Source organism: Artemia franciscana, chromosome 15, assembly GCF_032884065.1.
Source record: "Artemia franciscana chromosome 15, ASM3288406v1, whole genome shotgun sequence".
In the NCBI taxonomy this organism is placed as follows: domain Eukaryota; kingdom Metazoa; phylum Arthropoda; class Branchiopoda; order Anostraca; family Artemiidae; genus Artemia; species Artemia franciscana.
In genome coordinates this window covers 28867917-28885020 of record NC_088877.1, presented here as the reverse complement: position 1 = coordinate 28885020, position 17104 = coordinate 28867917, and the positions used below count along the sequence as shown (strand labels likewise).

Here is a 17104-nt window from a genome sequence, read left to right as displayed (position 1 = left end):
TTAATACTTAATTAAGATTATACCAACTGTTACTAATTACAAAATATGAGCTATAAGAATTTTTTTCGATGTTGGGTTTGAAGTCTAAAACGCAAGATTGGCGAGTTAAATTCTAAATTCTCAAAAGAGTTGCGGTTCGCTGGAATTTGTAAACTATGCTATCAAAAGTCAAAATCTATTACTTTGAATGCAGTGAAAAAGGGAAGGCTCTTCTTGAATTCATTTTCTACATTGTATTGCATTTTGATTATGTACAAGGACAAAACAATGCAATTTTAAGGTTTAATGCAACAAGGAACGTACTCCTGGAATTCATTTTCTAAATTGTGTTGCTATTTTGATCATGCCCAAGAACAAAAAAAAACACAATTTTATATTGCACAATTTTAAGCTTTGATGCAACAAGGAACGTTCTTGTTGAATTCGTTTTTTAAATTGTGTTGCTATTTTGATAATGCCCAAGAACACAAAAAAAATAAACAATTTTATATTGCCCAATTTTAAGCTTTAATGCAGCTGGGGACGTACTCCTGGGATTCATTTTCTAAATTGTGTTGCTATTTTGATCATGCCCAAGAACAAAAATAAACAAAAACAATTTTATATTTCACAATTTTAAGCTTTAATGGAACAAGAAATGTTCTACTGGAATTCATTTTTAATGCAGCTTTAGCTTTAATGCAGCAGGGGACGTACTCCTGGGATTCATTTTCTAAATTGGGTTGCTAAATAGCAACCCAATTTGATCATGCCCAAGAACAAAAAAAAAGAAGCAATTTTATATTGCACAATTTTAAGCTTTAATGGAACAAGAAATGTTCTTCTGGGATTCATTTTTTAAATTGTTTTGCTATTTTGATCATGCCCAAAAATACACACACGAAAACAATTTTATGTTGCACAATATTAAGCTTTAATGCAACAGAGAACGTACCCCTGGAATTCATTTTCTAAATTCCGTTGCTATTTTATTATGCCGAAGGACAAAAAAAACACAACTTTAATTTGCACAATTTTAAGTATTAATGCAACATGGAACGTAAATCTGGAATTAATTTTCTAAATTTTGTTGTATTTTGATCATGCCTGTAAACAAAATACAGTTTTAAGCTTTAATTGTACAAAATCTATGTTGTACAAAAATAGCTGATTCTGATCTCTTTGTCAATACCTGTAACCAAAGAAAAGTTGGAATGGCTAGAGCGTTGTTCGAACGCTCACCAAAAATGTTGGTTCTTGGCAATCCAGGGGCAGCAAAAATCAGGATGTTTTAAAATGGATTGAAAGATGATATTGATATTGCTTTAAAGGAAGTAAGAGCTTCACAAGGGAATAAAAAATGAAAATCTGAATTGAATAGACTGGAGGAAAAGCTTGTGCTGCTGTATTGCGCTTGGGTGGCTTTGTGCTGTGATGAACTGCTTTTACTATTAGCAGTAGACTATTAGTTTGAAAATCATAAGGTCAAAGTTTAAATAGAAAAACACAAACAACAAAAAAACAACGAAGTGAAACTAGATTGATCTTTATGAAAATAATGCAAGAAAATGTCTTTCTCTAATCATTTGTCTGTCAATTTTTTGTCTTAATATTATATTGTTTCAATGTTTTATTAAACTTTAAGTCTTTTTAGTACTTTTCTTTTATTTTAGTGTAAATGCAAGTCTTTTTATTTCGTTTAAGTAAGTCTCGTTAGTCTTTTTAGTACTTTTATTTCATTTTAATGTAAATGTGTCTTTTTGTTTCGTTGATGTAAGTCTCGTTAGTCTCTTTACTACTTTTCTTTCATTTTAGTACTGTCTTCCGACTACACGGGTTGCCTTCAGTTGCTTATGAAATACCCTCCTATGATTGACATTCGGTACGTGATTCGTTTAGCAAGCCATATTCAAAATCCTACAAAGCATAGGAAGCCAGAGATGCCTTTATATATGGTTTTATCCAAATCAGTTGATCACTCCTCAGAGTTAACTCAAGCAGTTCATCGCGTTAATCATAGACATTCTGTGGATCAGTCAAAAATCAAAATAATCCTACAAAATTCGGATAAAGTAAGATTGTTCTATCTCTTAGAATAGGATTATTTAGTCGTAAAAATTGTCTACCCTTGAGATTACTATGTCAGACAAGACTGTTAAATTTGAGAATCATGCCGGAATTTATCTTAGGTGGAGTCAAAAAATTTGGAAAGTATAACCAAATTACATTTTAAAGTTAAGACGATAATGAAAATATCGCATTAACGATATATATATATATATATATATATATATATATATATATATATATATATATATATATATATATATATATATATATATATATATGTATATATATATATATATATATATATATATATATATATATATATATATATATATATATATATATATATATATATATATATATATATATATATATATATATATATATATATATATATATATATATATTGATAATAACCAGTATTAATATTATTTAGTATTAGTATTAACAATTGAAATAAAACATTCCCACTTAACAAACTTTTCATACTTTTTTTTTCCTTTCAAAGGGATTCCTTTTTTTAGAGAATTTGCTTTAACAAGCTGTGGTGCTTGACAAGCGTATGAGCTTGTCTTTTAGCATCTAATCAAGGAATAGGGTAAAGCAGTCAACAATTGAGCTATTGAAAATCAAGATGAGGAAATCACCCCCTCCCCCTCATCCTCAAAGAAATGCCATTGTAATTCCTCTTTCAGGACTTGTTTAAAAAAAATCCTAATATGTTTTAATATATATATCTGTCTATCATTCTGTATAAATCTGTCTATCATTTTGTCGAAAAAGTACAATAAGCTACAAAAATTACTAAAAAGGATCTTTCAAACTAGTAAATTTGCGGTTTGGGGTATTTTTTTTCATTAGAAATATGATAGCTATTTTATCATAACTATTGTTTAACAGCATAACTATCAAATTCCTTCCCCTCTCTCTCTCCGCATTAAGTCCATCTGATAACTATTATATTTTTTCAGATTAGGTCTATAATTTCTAGAGGAGTTGTAATCTTTTAGCTACCCCTATGTTCTCATACTTTTCCGTTTTAGGGTTCTGTTTATATCATAACAATTGTTTGACAGCATAACTATCAAATCCCCTTCCCCCTCCTCTCTCCCCGCATTAAGTCCATCTGATAATTGGTATATTTTTTCACATTAAGTCTTTAATCTCCAGAGGAGTTGCAATCTTTTAGCTTCCTTTATGTTCTCATATTTTTCCGCTTTAGGGTTCTGTAAGATAGTTTTCCTAGTCTCTTTAAGCTATTATATCATAACTATTGTTTGGCACCATAACTATCAAATTCCCTCCCCCCTCTCTCTCTTTCTCTCCGCTTTAAGTTCAGCTAATAATTATTATATTTTTCCAGATTAGGTCTTCCATACTTTCAAGTTCTAGTTTCAAGAATGCAAAAAAATCTACAGATGTGGAGGTTGGACTAGATGCATCTACTGTCAAGGTCAAAACAAAAGAGTTAAGACCTATACAATTCTCAAGCCATAGTAAAAGCGTTCAAGAACATTCTCACAGCATAGACAATGTGAGTACCTCCTTTTTTCTAGTGTTAATACTAACACAAGTCTCTTTATAAGCTTCTACGATGCCAAAATTTAGGGGAGAAATAACTAATAAATTTATCGGGTTTTTGCGCGGAAGAGATTTTATGAAGGGGGGGGGGTGTTTTACTTGAAATGGTTTGAGAGTAATACAGGATGTGAAAAATCATAAATAAAAATTGTCCTTTTAGAGTCCTCTAGATATGTGTCCGAAGGTCGTAAAAGCTACACAGTACTAAAACTCAAATTTAAATTACAACTATGATTTGTGATGGAACTTGAAAGTTTGTAATGTGTCTTTTTCTGAGAATTAAAAGCTAGTTTTTTTAATGATTATATGAAACAATATGTACTTCTTAATCAAGTAACTGCTCCGGAACCAAGAATTACACGCTGATCGTTAAAATTACATTACTTTAACGGTAAAGGTTCATAGGGGCTATATACAACTCTCAATAGGCAAACTTTTCTTAAATCTCAATATAGTTTCAGAAGTATAGAGACTAAAATATTTGCATATTTTTGTTTTTTTTGTTTATTTGATCTTTTTTTAATTCGTTTTAAGTTTACCAAAATTGACAGAAGAATAAAAGCAAATTTTCAATGAAATCTATTTTGGGATAAATCCACCAAAGAAATGCTATTAAGAAGGATGACTGTAACGCCGTCTTCATTTTTAGTTTATTTGGATTAACTGAACAAACAGAAGGATGACATGTGTTCAGCTGTATTCAGTTGTATGATGAAACCTATTCAGTTTTATGTGTTCAGTAGTCATTGAAATAAACCCACAAAAGAAAACTTTGAAAAGGATTGCCATAACAGCGCAGTTTTCTTTTCAGATTCTAGTTTACAATATACTAATATATTAAAAATGGAAGTCTCAGAAATGAAAGTATAGCGAAGAATGATCAAAAGATAATTAAAAAGTTGCTTTGAACAGAAAAAGTCACAGAAAGTAAGTATAAAATTGAAAATTTCACTTTCGATTGAAGTCACGCGTCATGTTTTGAATTTCCTGCTGAAATAACATTCACCAGTTGTTTCTTATCCTCGATTTTCATGTCTTCTGTCATTTGCTTGACTGTTTCATATTTGTTTTTGCCTGTCGTCTTTATATTCCACAGACTCCCATAATATGGGAAAAAGAAAGGAGGGAAAAAATGTGCCTGCTTTTCGTTAAATCAGTCATTTCCAATCCCCGTACTGAGGACTTACTCTTTGATTTTCACAATCCCATTAGACTCCGACTCCCCCGGTCAGTCTCCTTAGCAATCCCAACTTACTCTCCGATCATACAAAACAGAAAGGTTTCGTAAAAGTTTTATACCCTTTATTCTGGAACACCTTAATAACAATTCGTGATTATGTACTTGCCAAATTCCCCTTTTCCTCTATGGCCGTTTTATTCTTTTTTGATTTACTGCAATGTTTTTGCAATTTAAGTGTTAAGTTTACTGATTTGCCCTTTATCTTTGATGATTTTGCTTTTTTAATTCCTTTTAATTTTAAATGTTTGACTTAATGTACGGTTTTGAATTTTTTTTTTCTTAGCTTTTACTCACATATAAAGCGAATTCGGCTCTATAGAGCTTGTGATAGTCTTTTGAAAATAAATATTATCTTATCTTATATGAAGTCTGATCAATCTCAATAGACTCCTGAGACTCCATATATTCTGATAGACTCCAACTCTATTGAATAAAATTCATTAGCAATATATCACTTGCCTTTATACGTTTTGATGCTTCAATATTCTTACAGGAGATTGACGGTATGCCCTCTAGGCTTATATGAAAGCCAAATAATTGATTGCTATATTAAAAAGAAGACAAAAGCTATATTTGTTCTGTTTTTATGGAGTTTTGGCTCCAACAAATGGACTGTGGCTCCATTTGTGGCTCGGTTTATGCTCCGTGTGCAAGTTTTGGTATGCTATTCTTATGGTCTCTTATGTTTCTAATGTATCAACGAAATACGAAGATTTTGCCTCTATAGCTCTATACTATTTGCTATTGCTCCATCTATCAAATTGAATTTTAGAAATTTGTTGTATACTGTTTTTTACTTTAGAAATACCTAAAAAATTGACTGAGAATCGTTGAAAAAACGACAATTTTTCTATTTTTTAAACAAGTTTAGATGCTTTTGTAAGAAAATGTCTAATTAGTATCATAATTTGGCTCGCCTAATTGATATATCTGAGACTAATGAATCCGATTGCATAAGCATCTTGTCCTTTTGTTGCAAGCTACAGCTGAAGGATTGTCGCGAAATCGCTTGTTTCAGAATGAACATATAAATAAATAAGTTGATTTTTGTTGCAAAGCTAACATGCTCCTTCGTCGTAGATAAAATGGTCATAATACTTACTTGAGGGATACCTTGTTGAACTCGTTCCCCTCTTGATAAGTAAGAGATTAGTCAAGAATGCTGTCAAGAATGTCATGTTTTCCTTTCTTACTGTTGGAAAGGTTGACTATTTTAGACTCTTTTGCAAATGGTTGAATTTTAAGGTTAAGCTCACTTTTTTCTAGTAGTTCTCACTCCTATTGAAGTAGCCAGACCTCATCCAAAAAGAACTGATATATAATGTTCAATTTAGGAAGTAAGGTCTTATTACTGGTAGTTTGGTGACAAAAAATGACACTGTCCCTGGACCTGGTTGTCCCTGGGGCGCTCCTGGAGTATTGAACCTTGGAGATTAGGTGGACTTTTCAGTCATAAGCCAAAATAATTCTGTGGAAAAAGTGATCAAATCAAAATGTTACAATTAGAGTTTGGTGACAAAATATGACACTAATTTTTTTTAATCCAGTTGGTTGTCCCTGGGTGCTCCTGGAGTATCGAACCATGGAGGCTAGGCGGACTTTTCAGTCATTAGTCAAAATAATTCTGTGGAAAAAGTGACCGAATCAAAATGCTACAATTTGAGACTTCCAGTGGTGGTTTTTGGGGTGGGTGGAAGAGGCGGCACTTGCCCCGGGTACAGACATTTTAGGGGCGCAAAATTTCAAATAAATAATCTAACCGATTTAATCATTTTGTAATTTTTGAAATTGTATCTCTATTAAAAATAAAGTAGAGGGCGTAATTGGCATTAAGTAAAGCAAATTAAATCTGAATTTTTCATTTTTCCCATATCTTTATCACCATTCCTTGAAAATAAAAGTAATTAGACCCAACTTAATTAATCTTATTGTTTTTTGTAATATTTTGTGTTCAAATTTTGCTTATAAATGAAAATTTTGTTAAAATTTGGCCTTTATGTCTGGTAGACACGGAGGGGGGGGGCAATCAAGATTTTGTCCTGGCCACAAGAGAGGCCAGGACTGCCACTGGGGACCTCTACAGCTATCAGATAGTTTAGTTGCTCCTACTCACATTTTCAAAAAAGGGGATGTATTTTAATTTTGGAGTCTTCTCTTCTGCCAATACTCCATGCTCTCACCAGCAGCGATTACAAATAATTTCTTAGACCACACTGTCTTTCTATTTAAAGTCAAAAATACGAAGTGAAAATACTAAAAATAGGTAAAATTTCAACTTTCGCTATTTTCCGTTAATGTTTCACTGTCTTATTAAAAGTAAACTTTTATTAAAACTTCTCAGTATTTTCATATCTTTTTAATCGTGTGGTTTTAATCGTGGTTTCAAAATTATTTGGATAAAATATTGCTATCTATTGTAAATACTATTTTGTGCGTGCAGTAGAATTTGGTGGATATGGATGTATTTTTTTCACTTAAAAATAAAAATCAGACTCTGTGGGAACTTAAAAAGTTCCAGTCTCTGTGGGAACTAAAATAGGCAAGCTTAAAGATGCCTAAAGTCACAAAATCGTTAACATACATTTGTCTCATTCAGGTTCCAGACTTGTCAAAGCCACCTTGTTTATCTCAAACCTCTTTGCTTGCCTGCATTGAACAGATGTCAAACTCTTTGGCGATACTTCAAAATAGCTTGCAGGAAAAAAACATGCCTCTTGATGATGATGCTTTCGTAGCTGTGGCGGAGCTCAAACAGGTATGGACGGGCACCCTTTATTTGTTTAACAGGATTATTTTCAGCCTCTCTCACACTTATATTTACTATAAACATCAACAACAAGAAGAAAAATAAGAAATTCTTTCTACAAGACAGTGGAATTCTTTATTTGAATGAATGTTTCGACCCTATGTCTCTTCTTTTATACAATTCAATGCAAATATAATGCCATTTTCTTATTAATACAATTCAATTCACTTCTATGCAAGGCTCTTTTATACTACTTCAGCGAAGTTCAACCAGGACCACTCCCGGCTGAACTTCGCTTAAGTAAGGATGCTGAAACTGTTTAAGAAAAATTGTTTTAGCTTTTGTGGTCGAATTTTGTTGTAAGTCTCTTCTTTTATATATTTATGTTTTCCTGAGGACGGCTCCTCGACATAGGGTCGAAATAATGCTTATAATACAGAATTCGACTGTCTTGCGAAAAGAATTTCCCATTGTTCTTGTTGTTGTTGATGTTTATAATAGAAAGGCAATGTGGTCTTCATCGCTATTTATGTATTTACTATCACTCTTATATTCTTTTATTACATTGCAGGTTGTAAATATATTTCAGGAGGGAATTTTAAAAAGTGGACTTATTGCTCATTGGTTTTATTTAAAACTGTGGGCTTACATTTTGAGAGAATCAAAAGACAATGCATCTCACCTGTGCTGTAAGCTCATCATTTGACAGAAAAAGGAATGCCTCATTGTTTTTGTTTTAAATCCAAAGTCTAAGATTTTTAGCTTTTTTCTATCTATGGATAAAACTTACAAAGAATAAAAAAAGAAAAGAAGATTCTAATCTGTTTTGTTTATAGTTTTTGATGTATCTCACCAACTGAAATAAATAGACAAGGATAGCTCGGATATAAAAGGATGAGTAAAAAAAGATGTTTTCGTGTTGTGAGGTGGTCGATTGTTCGTTTTGATGGGTTTTTGGGCTGTTTTACCTCCTCATTTCTATTGTACTTTATCATAGGCTGCCTCTCCATCTCAGTATAATATATACAGGCATGGATGGGAGAAGGGCAAAAGGCCTAAAATAACTTTTGCAGGACGTCAGCTCTTATTGATAGTAATGCATTGTCGGGTGCTGATAACTATTTAATGACCAAGAAAGGATCAGGTTTGCACATAGCCTCTACTGAGCTGAAGGTCACGAGGACTTCTTGATGATCAGCTCTAAGCCCGCTTAAGCCCTTTGTATAGTCTTAACTAGGATTTCTTGGCTGCTAGGGAAATTTGTTAGATTTAATGTGGAAAATACGCCACGGAATGTTACGACATTAAATAACAACTTGTGTGTCGACATTTCAGATGTTAGATGTTGGTATTGACGGATTTTGTTGTCTAGAGCTGGATTTGCTAGGATTTTAGAAGATTCATCGCCAAAGGGTAGGAAAGATGGAATTGAATAATACAGGCTTTATTTATTCTGGTAGGAAGGATGGAGTGTAAAGTTAGAATGAAGGACGAGTGATAAATAAAGAAGATTCTAAGTCCTGTTAAGGCTAGTGGGATGTTAACAATAGAATCCTAGTTTCATGCTTGCTTATGCAAAATATCAGCTTGAAGGGCAAAGTATCAGTCATATGGATATAAGCTCATTATAAGGGTACAGAACAAAATAATGGATACAGTAGGATACAGTAATTTCGGTTGGTTGTAAATACTGTTAAAAAGACAAGATCCTAGGTGAACAAAATAGTATTTATATAGTGAGGCTGTGCAAGAAATATTGTTAGATGATATCCTAGCTTTGGCTAATATGGTGTAGGGAAGGGAAGTAGTACTGTTAATGGTTTACCAAGTTTTTTTTGGTAATTTAGGTAATGATTTTTAGGAAGGGTAGTCATTTACCATGAGGTTATGACGTTGGCAGGCTTCATGAAGAGAATATATGAGCAACATTGTTGTAGCAGTTGGCTGTGCATTGTAGATGCTAAAATTGTATAGCGCAGAAGATGGGTGAAATGATTTTAAGAAAATTGTTGTCTAAAATTGGTGTGGATGTTTAAGGGAGGAAAATATAAAAATCTAGCAGGTAGTAAGATATTGATAGTAAGATGCCAGACAGCGTAACATTAAGTATAATATTGGCGTGTTCAAAAATTGGGGTAAAATAGTCGGTTTGAGCTAGTTCCAGTTAATCTTGAACCTTGATTGCTGATAAAGAGCCTCTCAATGAGTGATGAACGGATAATTTTGAAAGAATGTTTAAACCATTATTAAAAGCTATGAATTGATGCGCAATACAATGATAATTTAGTTAGAAGAGGCAGTTAGGTAGTTTGAAATGGTAAATAGTCAAATGGCTTTTTTTAGGGCCAAACAAAAAGCTGGTCGTCCCTGAATGGGGTTGAAGAATGTAGTAAGAAAAGATTTAAGGGTAATGAGAACTTACTGGGAGGGTGTAAAGAACTTTGAATAGATTTGAATTGAGGAGAAGCATGAGTGGGTGTGTTGACCTCAGGCTGCTTGGTGCCTCAGAGTGTTGTTAGTAGTAGTAGAAGTAAATACTAGGACTTCAAGTACAAAGGACATCAAAATAAAAATATTCCCCTCCCCCTACCCATTTTAGGCCAATTCATACCTGGTAACCGCTACTTTATATCATTTTTCTTCTTGCTTATACAAAACGATGAAGGTCATTTTTGTCTGTATTGCAACGTTGAGCCGTGACTTTAATAATTAAAACTAAATCCTTAAATTTGACGACGCTTTTCGTTCGTAAAGTTTAAAGACTAACAATCTTTTGATCCCCTAAAACAACTGCGCCTTCAAAGGAACGCCATATGTTTTACCCTTTTTTTTTTACCAACGTGTCTTTTTTTATTTTACGTCTGCTACTATCAAAAACTATATCACTATGTGGAGGCCTTTTTCATAAAAGATTGAGTTTCCAATTTTTTCTAATTTTTAAAGGTATGCATGCATATTTATGCGTATGTAGCTAAATTAATCGTTAAAATAAAGATAGTTACGGTGTTAGTGATAGCGTACTAGACATATCTTAAATATTTAATCAAATCCTACCAACCCGAAACTCCTGCCTAAAAGAAAATACATTTGCCGAATCCTCTTTCTGTCTCTTGCTCTCCCTCATAGGTTTAGTATCTCCCCGCTCCCCATTGATATAGACTGTAAAAAAATTCAGGGAGTAGCTGCCAGATTGTTTTTCTGGGGGCTGGGCATTAAGATGTATTATTGGGCAATGACTTCTAAAATCCTGCTTGAATTATCTTATGAAGATAATTCACAGGATGCTGAAGAACTAAGGATATCGAAACAAACACATAATTCCTGAAAACCATAATTTTCTTAGATTTTTTTTTATATATTTTCAAAATTATGAAATTATTAGGGCAGAAATCCTCTTTGTCGTCTGTGTTGAATCATGAAAGTAAATAACCAAACTCATAATTGTATTTGACCACGCTTTTTGTCTATAATAATTCAAACACTATCAATCTGTGTCGTCGAAAATCGATTATGTTCCGCTATTACTACTACTACTAACAACTCACTGCTGCTCCAAGCAGCCTTAGACCAACACAGCTACGCTTGCTCCCGTGAATTGAAAACCTTCTCCCAGTAATGGGCTAAATTGCATGGTGACGCAGAACACCATCATTAGAAAATCTTCTATTGGACGGCAACTGTGACAGGGTGTAATATCTACGGACAACGGCCTCTGCAAAGAGCTAACTCAACCCTATCGGGGTATCTGTAAGACTGGGAAACTTGTCGTAATCACTATTCCCACTTAAGGATTGGCGCCCCTCAAGGAAACTATAGCCTTGTAAACAACTGAGCATTCGCACAGGATTCTATTCTGCTAATGATCCATAAATAAGCTAAAATACTGTTATGTAGTTGTTCAAGCTCCATGTAGACGCAAAAATCTAGTGTAAATAATTTATTAGTAAAATCCTTAGTGTAGTTAATTAAAGTGGTGATGAGTAAGCAATCGATCGACTGGAGCGGAAATTTTTAATCCTGCTACTTTGTTTTACTCGCTGAAACTATAGAAAATATCGAATTCGGAAAGGAAGTTAATGCCCTATTTAATAAGTTTATTTTGAATATCCGCTAGTTTAAGAGCTTAAGGGTTACTGTCTGCTTCTTAAGTGGATTTTTCTATCATATTATCTTTGTTCTAAACTATTGTATTTGAGAGACGTCATATTTTGCAATTCTTATTTTATGAAATTCATGTATGATATAGTTAAGAAGGGACAAAGGAAGCATGGAAAAAACGAAGATTCTAAAATTTACAGTTGCTGTGACTAACTCTTTAACTGATGTTGGCGAGAAACTTAACAAAATATGTTCAAAATTGCTTCATATCGGTCAGTCCTGTGGGTAGATCACTTCAATTCTGGTACGGACAAGACTTCTGGTAATCTTGGAAATACAGTGTGTAACATTTATTCCCTGTTCTTATGGTATATTCTACATTGACCGACCACCTACCTGTAATGGGGAACAATTTATCGAGCCTCACAAAGCCGTAGGAATAGCTCTGAAATTTAGAAAGATTCCTAGAACTTGTTCTTTTGCTTTGGCAGAGCATATTTTTGTTCACCCTTGCCATTCTGTACAATTTAAAGAAGCAACAGTTATTTTTAATGATAAAGGTTTTACATAATGGACCAGTTAAGCCATAGGAAAAACACATTTTCGTGGATATGGCATGCAATAGAGACACTGGTACTCTAGCACGTATTGATTCCATCTATGATGTCATCTTAAAAACAGAACCCTTTGTCAAATTTTCAGCTTGGTCATACAAAATAACCAAGAGACTAAATAAGACCTAAACGGAGAACTGCATTGAATGGTAGTAAAAAAGAAAAAAAAAATTCTTAACGGGATTTTCAAATTTTTTCCTTTATTCTGATTATTTGTTTCAGTTGCTTGCATTGTGATAAGAGTAGCTTATTGATTGTACATGAGTGACTTTTGGGTAATAATAATATCAGATTAACGACGGTTCTTGACTACTAAGGTCCCTCCGTTGGCCCTGCAGTGCATTGCTGCAGCATAATTCGATCTCTGGGTCCGGTATTACCAAGCTAAGGTCAAACCCACTGCGCCACCACAGGACAGTGACTTTGGGTATTTACCTGAGCACCCGAATCGAATATATTATATTCTTCTTCCTTGATTTTTTGCTCGGAGTAGCTACTGTACATATTAGCTTGACTATTTATTTTTATTATCTTCTGATTTTTGCTATTTTTTAATTTCCTTTTTTCACGTCGTTTTGTTTAAATTCTCTCCCTCATTCAGCGCCAAGGACGCCTTTTTGTGATACTGGTGAAACTTTCGTTTGTTTGTTTTTCTCCCTATTACTAAGAGAATCTTCGTGTTTAAGATTTATCTCTTTGCTTTTGTCATGATAGGCCAGTTCGACTTTATATCTTTTATTATACTATAAGGAAGCAATTTTACGTTTACCTATCCACCTGTATGATTGGTAAGTGTCCGTAATTAATCTGACGACTGCGTAATGCAGCAGGTGACGGAATCCAAAGATCAAGTGGTTTCGCTGGAGAAAGCAGGCAAGTATTGTGCGGAGTTTAAAGAGATTGCCTGTAGTCAATGGCTTTCTTTAAAAGGAGAACGAATTTTATATGTAGTTGTTAAGTGTACCCTGTATTGTCTCACGCTTGGGTGATCAGGTTGAAACTCTCAGGATTTTCCTATATAGGGGAAGGGCATTTGTTATTTTGTCTTTGGGGGAGGGGGCAAAATATCTTTCCAAAGGTCCTCACAAAAGATTGTATGTTTTTTTATGCCTGTTGTCTGACATTCCCTTTGGCTGGTTAGTTGTAAAGGGGACGGTTGGAAGAATAGTCATGACAATGGTCTGTGCCAATCTACACATATTTATCAACATTACTAATATTAATTACTTCTAAGCTACTTTATCATCTAGTCTTTCCTACTTGTATCTATTTCAAGTGCTTCCTTCCTTAAGCTCCTTAGATCAGTATAATGACAAAAAAGGTATTTTTTTCAATTTTTGTCACTATTTGACGAGAGATAGAACAAAGATGAACAACATGAATCGTGTTCTAGGTACGAGATACACTAAAGATGGCAATCTCGTCTAATCACTCAGAAGTCAGTTGTACCACTGCTCCTCATAATGTTATCAACTCAGGGAACACATCCTTTGCTTTGGATGCTCTGTCTTTAGAAGAAGCTGAAGAGGTTACTGATCAATCGGTACTCGTGAAGAGTGTTCTGCATGCGCCATTTTCCACTGGAAATCATATTTGAGGTTCTTGGTGAATGCAGGTCTGACTTTTTGGGAAACGGGAAGGGTGGGGGCAGACGACCATATGTTTCACAAACCTCAAAACTTTCGGTCTAAATTTCTAAGGGAGGTTTTATTCAAACTAGTAGTGAGGAAAGTCCTCTGTGTGCTAGTATGTTTAAGGTTGTATTTATATTTTTCTTTAGATGAACGTTACCTATAATTTTTTTTTAAGTCAATACAGAATTTTAAGTATCTCTTTTCATGGCATATATTGTTTTATGTTTAGGCTTCTATTATAAAGACTTGTATTTGATTTATTGGTTCTCCAAACGCTGGTCCTTCAAAGGCTCTTTGGAAATGGCTATGTCACTATTGTCCTTAAGAATCAACTACTTTTGCATTGCCCACATAGTATGCTTGCTGAATTAAATGACCGTCAAGCAATAGTCTCTCATCGTGATGCGCTAAATATTTGTCATTGCGCGTGCACGAAGGCGAGGTCATGAACAGTGGTTTAGCTTCTGTGGTTTAGACGTGTTTCAAAATCATCAATGGAGAGTATAGGACTTTTCGCTACCGTTCATATATATTTATACTATGATCGCTATTCTCAGCCTGATGAATAGGAAAAGAAATAAGACGAATCAAGTGTCTAGGGGATAAGGGAGAATACAATACGATGAAGAGATAAAAAAGACAAAATAATTGGTCTGGCTGTAATAATGCAAAAGGTACAGTTAGTATATAAAGGAGTTAAAGTTAAATTTAGTATATTTAAAGAAGTTAGTTATATAAAGCTTCTCAAATTATCGTCAAAAAAAGTGGTACTATCTTTTACTGTCATCAGGCAGATAATAATTCTTGATATGTGCCATTGTAAGTAATTTTCTTTTATTTCGTCGTGAAAAGTGTCATAAATGTAATTTGCTATCGCTTCATACCCCGAGGCCCCCCGCCACCATCAAAATATTTTTTTTCGCCAAGGACAAGGAATTATTCCCACCAAGGACGTTGTTTTTATGGTTTTCAGGGAGATTTAGATCTGGTCAATCATATTCTTAGATGATTGTACACAGGCAAGCACATGCATTTCACTCTGCAATAGCGGCAGAGGCTGTTCTAGAGCAAAACCTCGGGGAGGGCGGGGAGTAATGTGACAACGGTGCCAGTAATTGACCAAATTGACAAATTTACTTAAAGAAAGAGTGAAAACAGAAAAAAAAATAAGGAATGAGGATGCCAGGAAAAAATCTAGGTGGGCCACCCCCCTGAATGTGCCAATGAAGAAAGGAAGATTGTGCTTGCAGAACGTTAACGTAAATAGACTAAAATATTACAACAACAAACGAAATTACACAGGAAAACCGAGATGCGTAGAACAACGACAATAATGGAAACAATTTTCGTAATGTCAGACAAAAAACGATAATGTTCTGTCTGATAACACGACAAAAAACGATCTATTCTCTGGAATGACATCTTAGGTGATAACCGAAAAATGGCGAATACAAGAAATGACGGCAACATAGTCCGCAAAATGCGGTAGAATTTTCTGAACAATTGGATAAATTTTCCCTTTTTTGATAATCTCCCCCTTTTATTTTGTGGACTTTATATTTCAGGAACAGTTCTCACGTCATTCAACTCATTCATCTGTGCTTGATTTTCTACTCTTTCCAGCATTAAACCATAAAAACAGATAGGCAATGTAAAATGTAATATTGAAGGAGAAAAAAAGATGTCTCATATTTGTCCAGACATAGAAGCCATTACTAAAGAGCATCAAGGTCATTATTCACATTAAGAATACAGCGCGTTAAATCTCACACGTATTTAATAAATGTACTTCATATTTTATCATCCAGTTCCTTTCCATAGCTTTGTGATAAGTTGTCATAAATATGTTCCTCATTTTATTTTTTGGTACTTGTGTATGTAATGGTCACACTTGAGAACTGAAGTTAGGTTAATCTTAATGAAATATACCAAAATATGATGAAAATATCATACTTTAGAAACAAATTTGGGTTATAGATTTGCATATTAAGAGCGGGGGGTCAAATTATAGCCAAATTATAACCAGAGCAAGTGTGTAAGCTACAATAATTCTGCATATTATGAAGTAAGAATTGTTTTACGCTGTCCAAATACTTTACTTGGTATCTACCAAGTGACATATAGCGATCGCAAATTCTGTCGGTCTGTCGGTCTGTCTGCCCTGGTTTTGCTACTTTAGGCACTTCCAGGTAAGCTAGGACGATGAAATTTGACAGGCGTATCAGGAACCAGACCAGATTAAATTAAAAATTGTCGTTTTCCCGATTCGACCATCTGGAGCGGGAGTGGGGGGACAATTAAATCGGAAATAATAGAAGAAATGAGGTATTTTTAACCTACGAACGGGTGATCGGATCTTAATGAAATTTGATGTTTGGAAGGATATCGTGTCTCAGAGCTCTTATTTTAAATCCCGACAAAGATGTGTTGACATTGGGGGGGGGGACCTAAAATCTTGGAAAACGCTTAGAGTGGAGAGATCGGGATGAAACTAGGTGGGAAAAATAATCAAAAGTCCTAGATACGTGATCGACATAACCAGAAGGGGTACGCTCTCTTTGGGGGAATTTGGGGGAGGTTTAATTCTGAAAAATTAGAAAAAATGAGGTATTTTTAACTCACGGAGGAGTGATCGGATCTTAATGAAATTTGATATTTGAAGGATATCGTGCCTCAGAGCTCTTATTTGAAATCCCGATCGGATACGGTGACATTGGGGGGAGTTGGAGGACCTGGTTGAACTTCGCTGAGGTAAGGATGTCGGGACTGTTTTGAAAAACTGTTCATTTTAGTTTTATTGATTTTATCCTCTTGTTAGTTGTTTTTTTCTTATTTGTATTGCTAAGGACAGCCCTTGGACATAGGGCCGAAATATTCATTCTAATTTGTTTCCCGCTGTCTTAAAAAATTCCCTATTGTTTTTCTTGTTTTTGGTGTTCGGGGGACCTAAAATCTTGGGAAACGCTTAGAGTGGATGAAACTTGGTGGGTAAAATAATAACAAGTCCATGGATACTTGATTGACATAAGCGGAACGGATCCGCTCTCTTTGGGGGAGTTGGGGGGAGGATTAATTCTGAAAAATTAGAAAAAATGAGGCATTAACTTACGAAGGAGTGAACGGATCTTAATGAAATTTAATGTTT

The 17104-nt window shown here is 34.2% G+C and overlaps 1 protein-coding gene and 1 long non-coding RNA gene across 5 annotated transcripts in view; one reads left to right on the top strand and one right to left on the bottom strand.

The window, feature by feature from the left end:
• The window catches only part of LOC136036306 (TBC1 domain family member 5-like), a 66406-nt gene extending 52250 nt beyond the window's left edge, over positions 1-14156 (top strand). For all 4 annotated transcript variants that reach the window (XM_065718456.1, XM_065718459.1, XM_065718457.1 and 1 more), the window contains 4 exons: positions 1795-2051; positions 3410-3580; positions 7464-7622; positions 13719-14156. In XM_065718456.1, the coding sequence (XP_065574528.1) occupies positions 1795-2051; positions 3410-3580; positions 7464-7622; positions 13719-13922 (791 nt within the window). In that variant the 3' untranslated portion in view covers positions 13923-14156. The remainder of the gene's footprint in view (positions 1-1794; positions 2052-3409; positions 3581-7463; positions 7623-13718) is intronic.
• The window catches only part of LOC136036309 (uncharacterized), a 487034-nt gene that overhangs the window by 43732 nt on the left and 426198 nt on the right, over positions 1-17104 (bottom strand). The window lies entirely within an intron of this gene.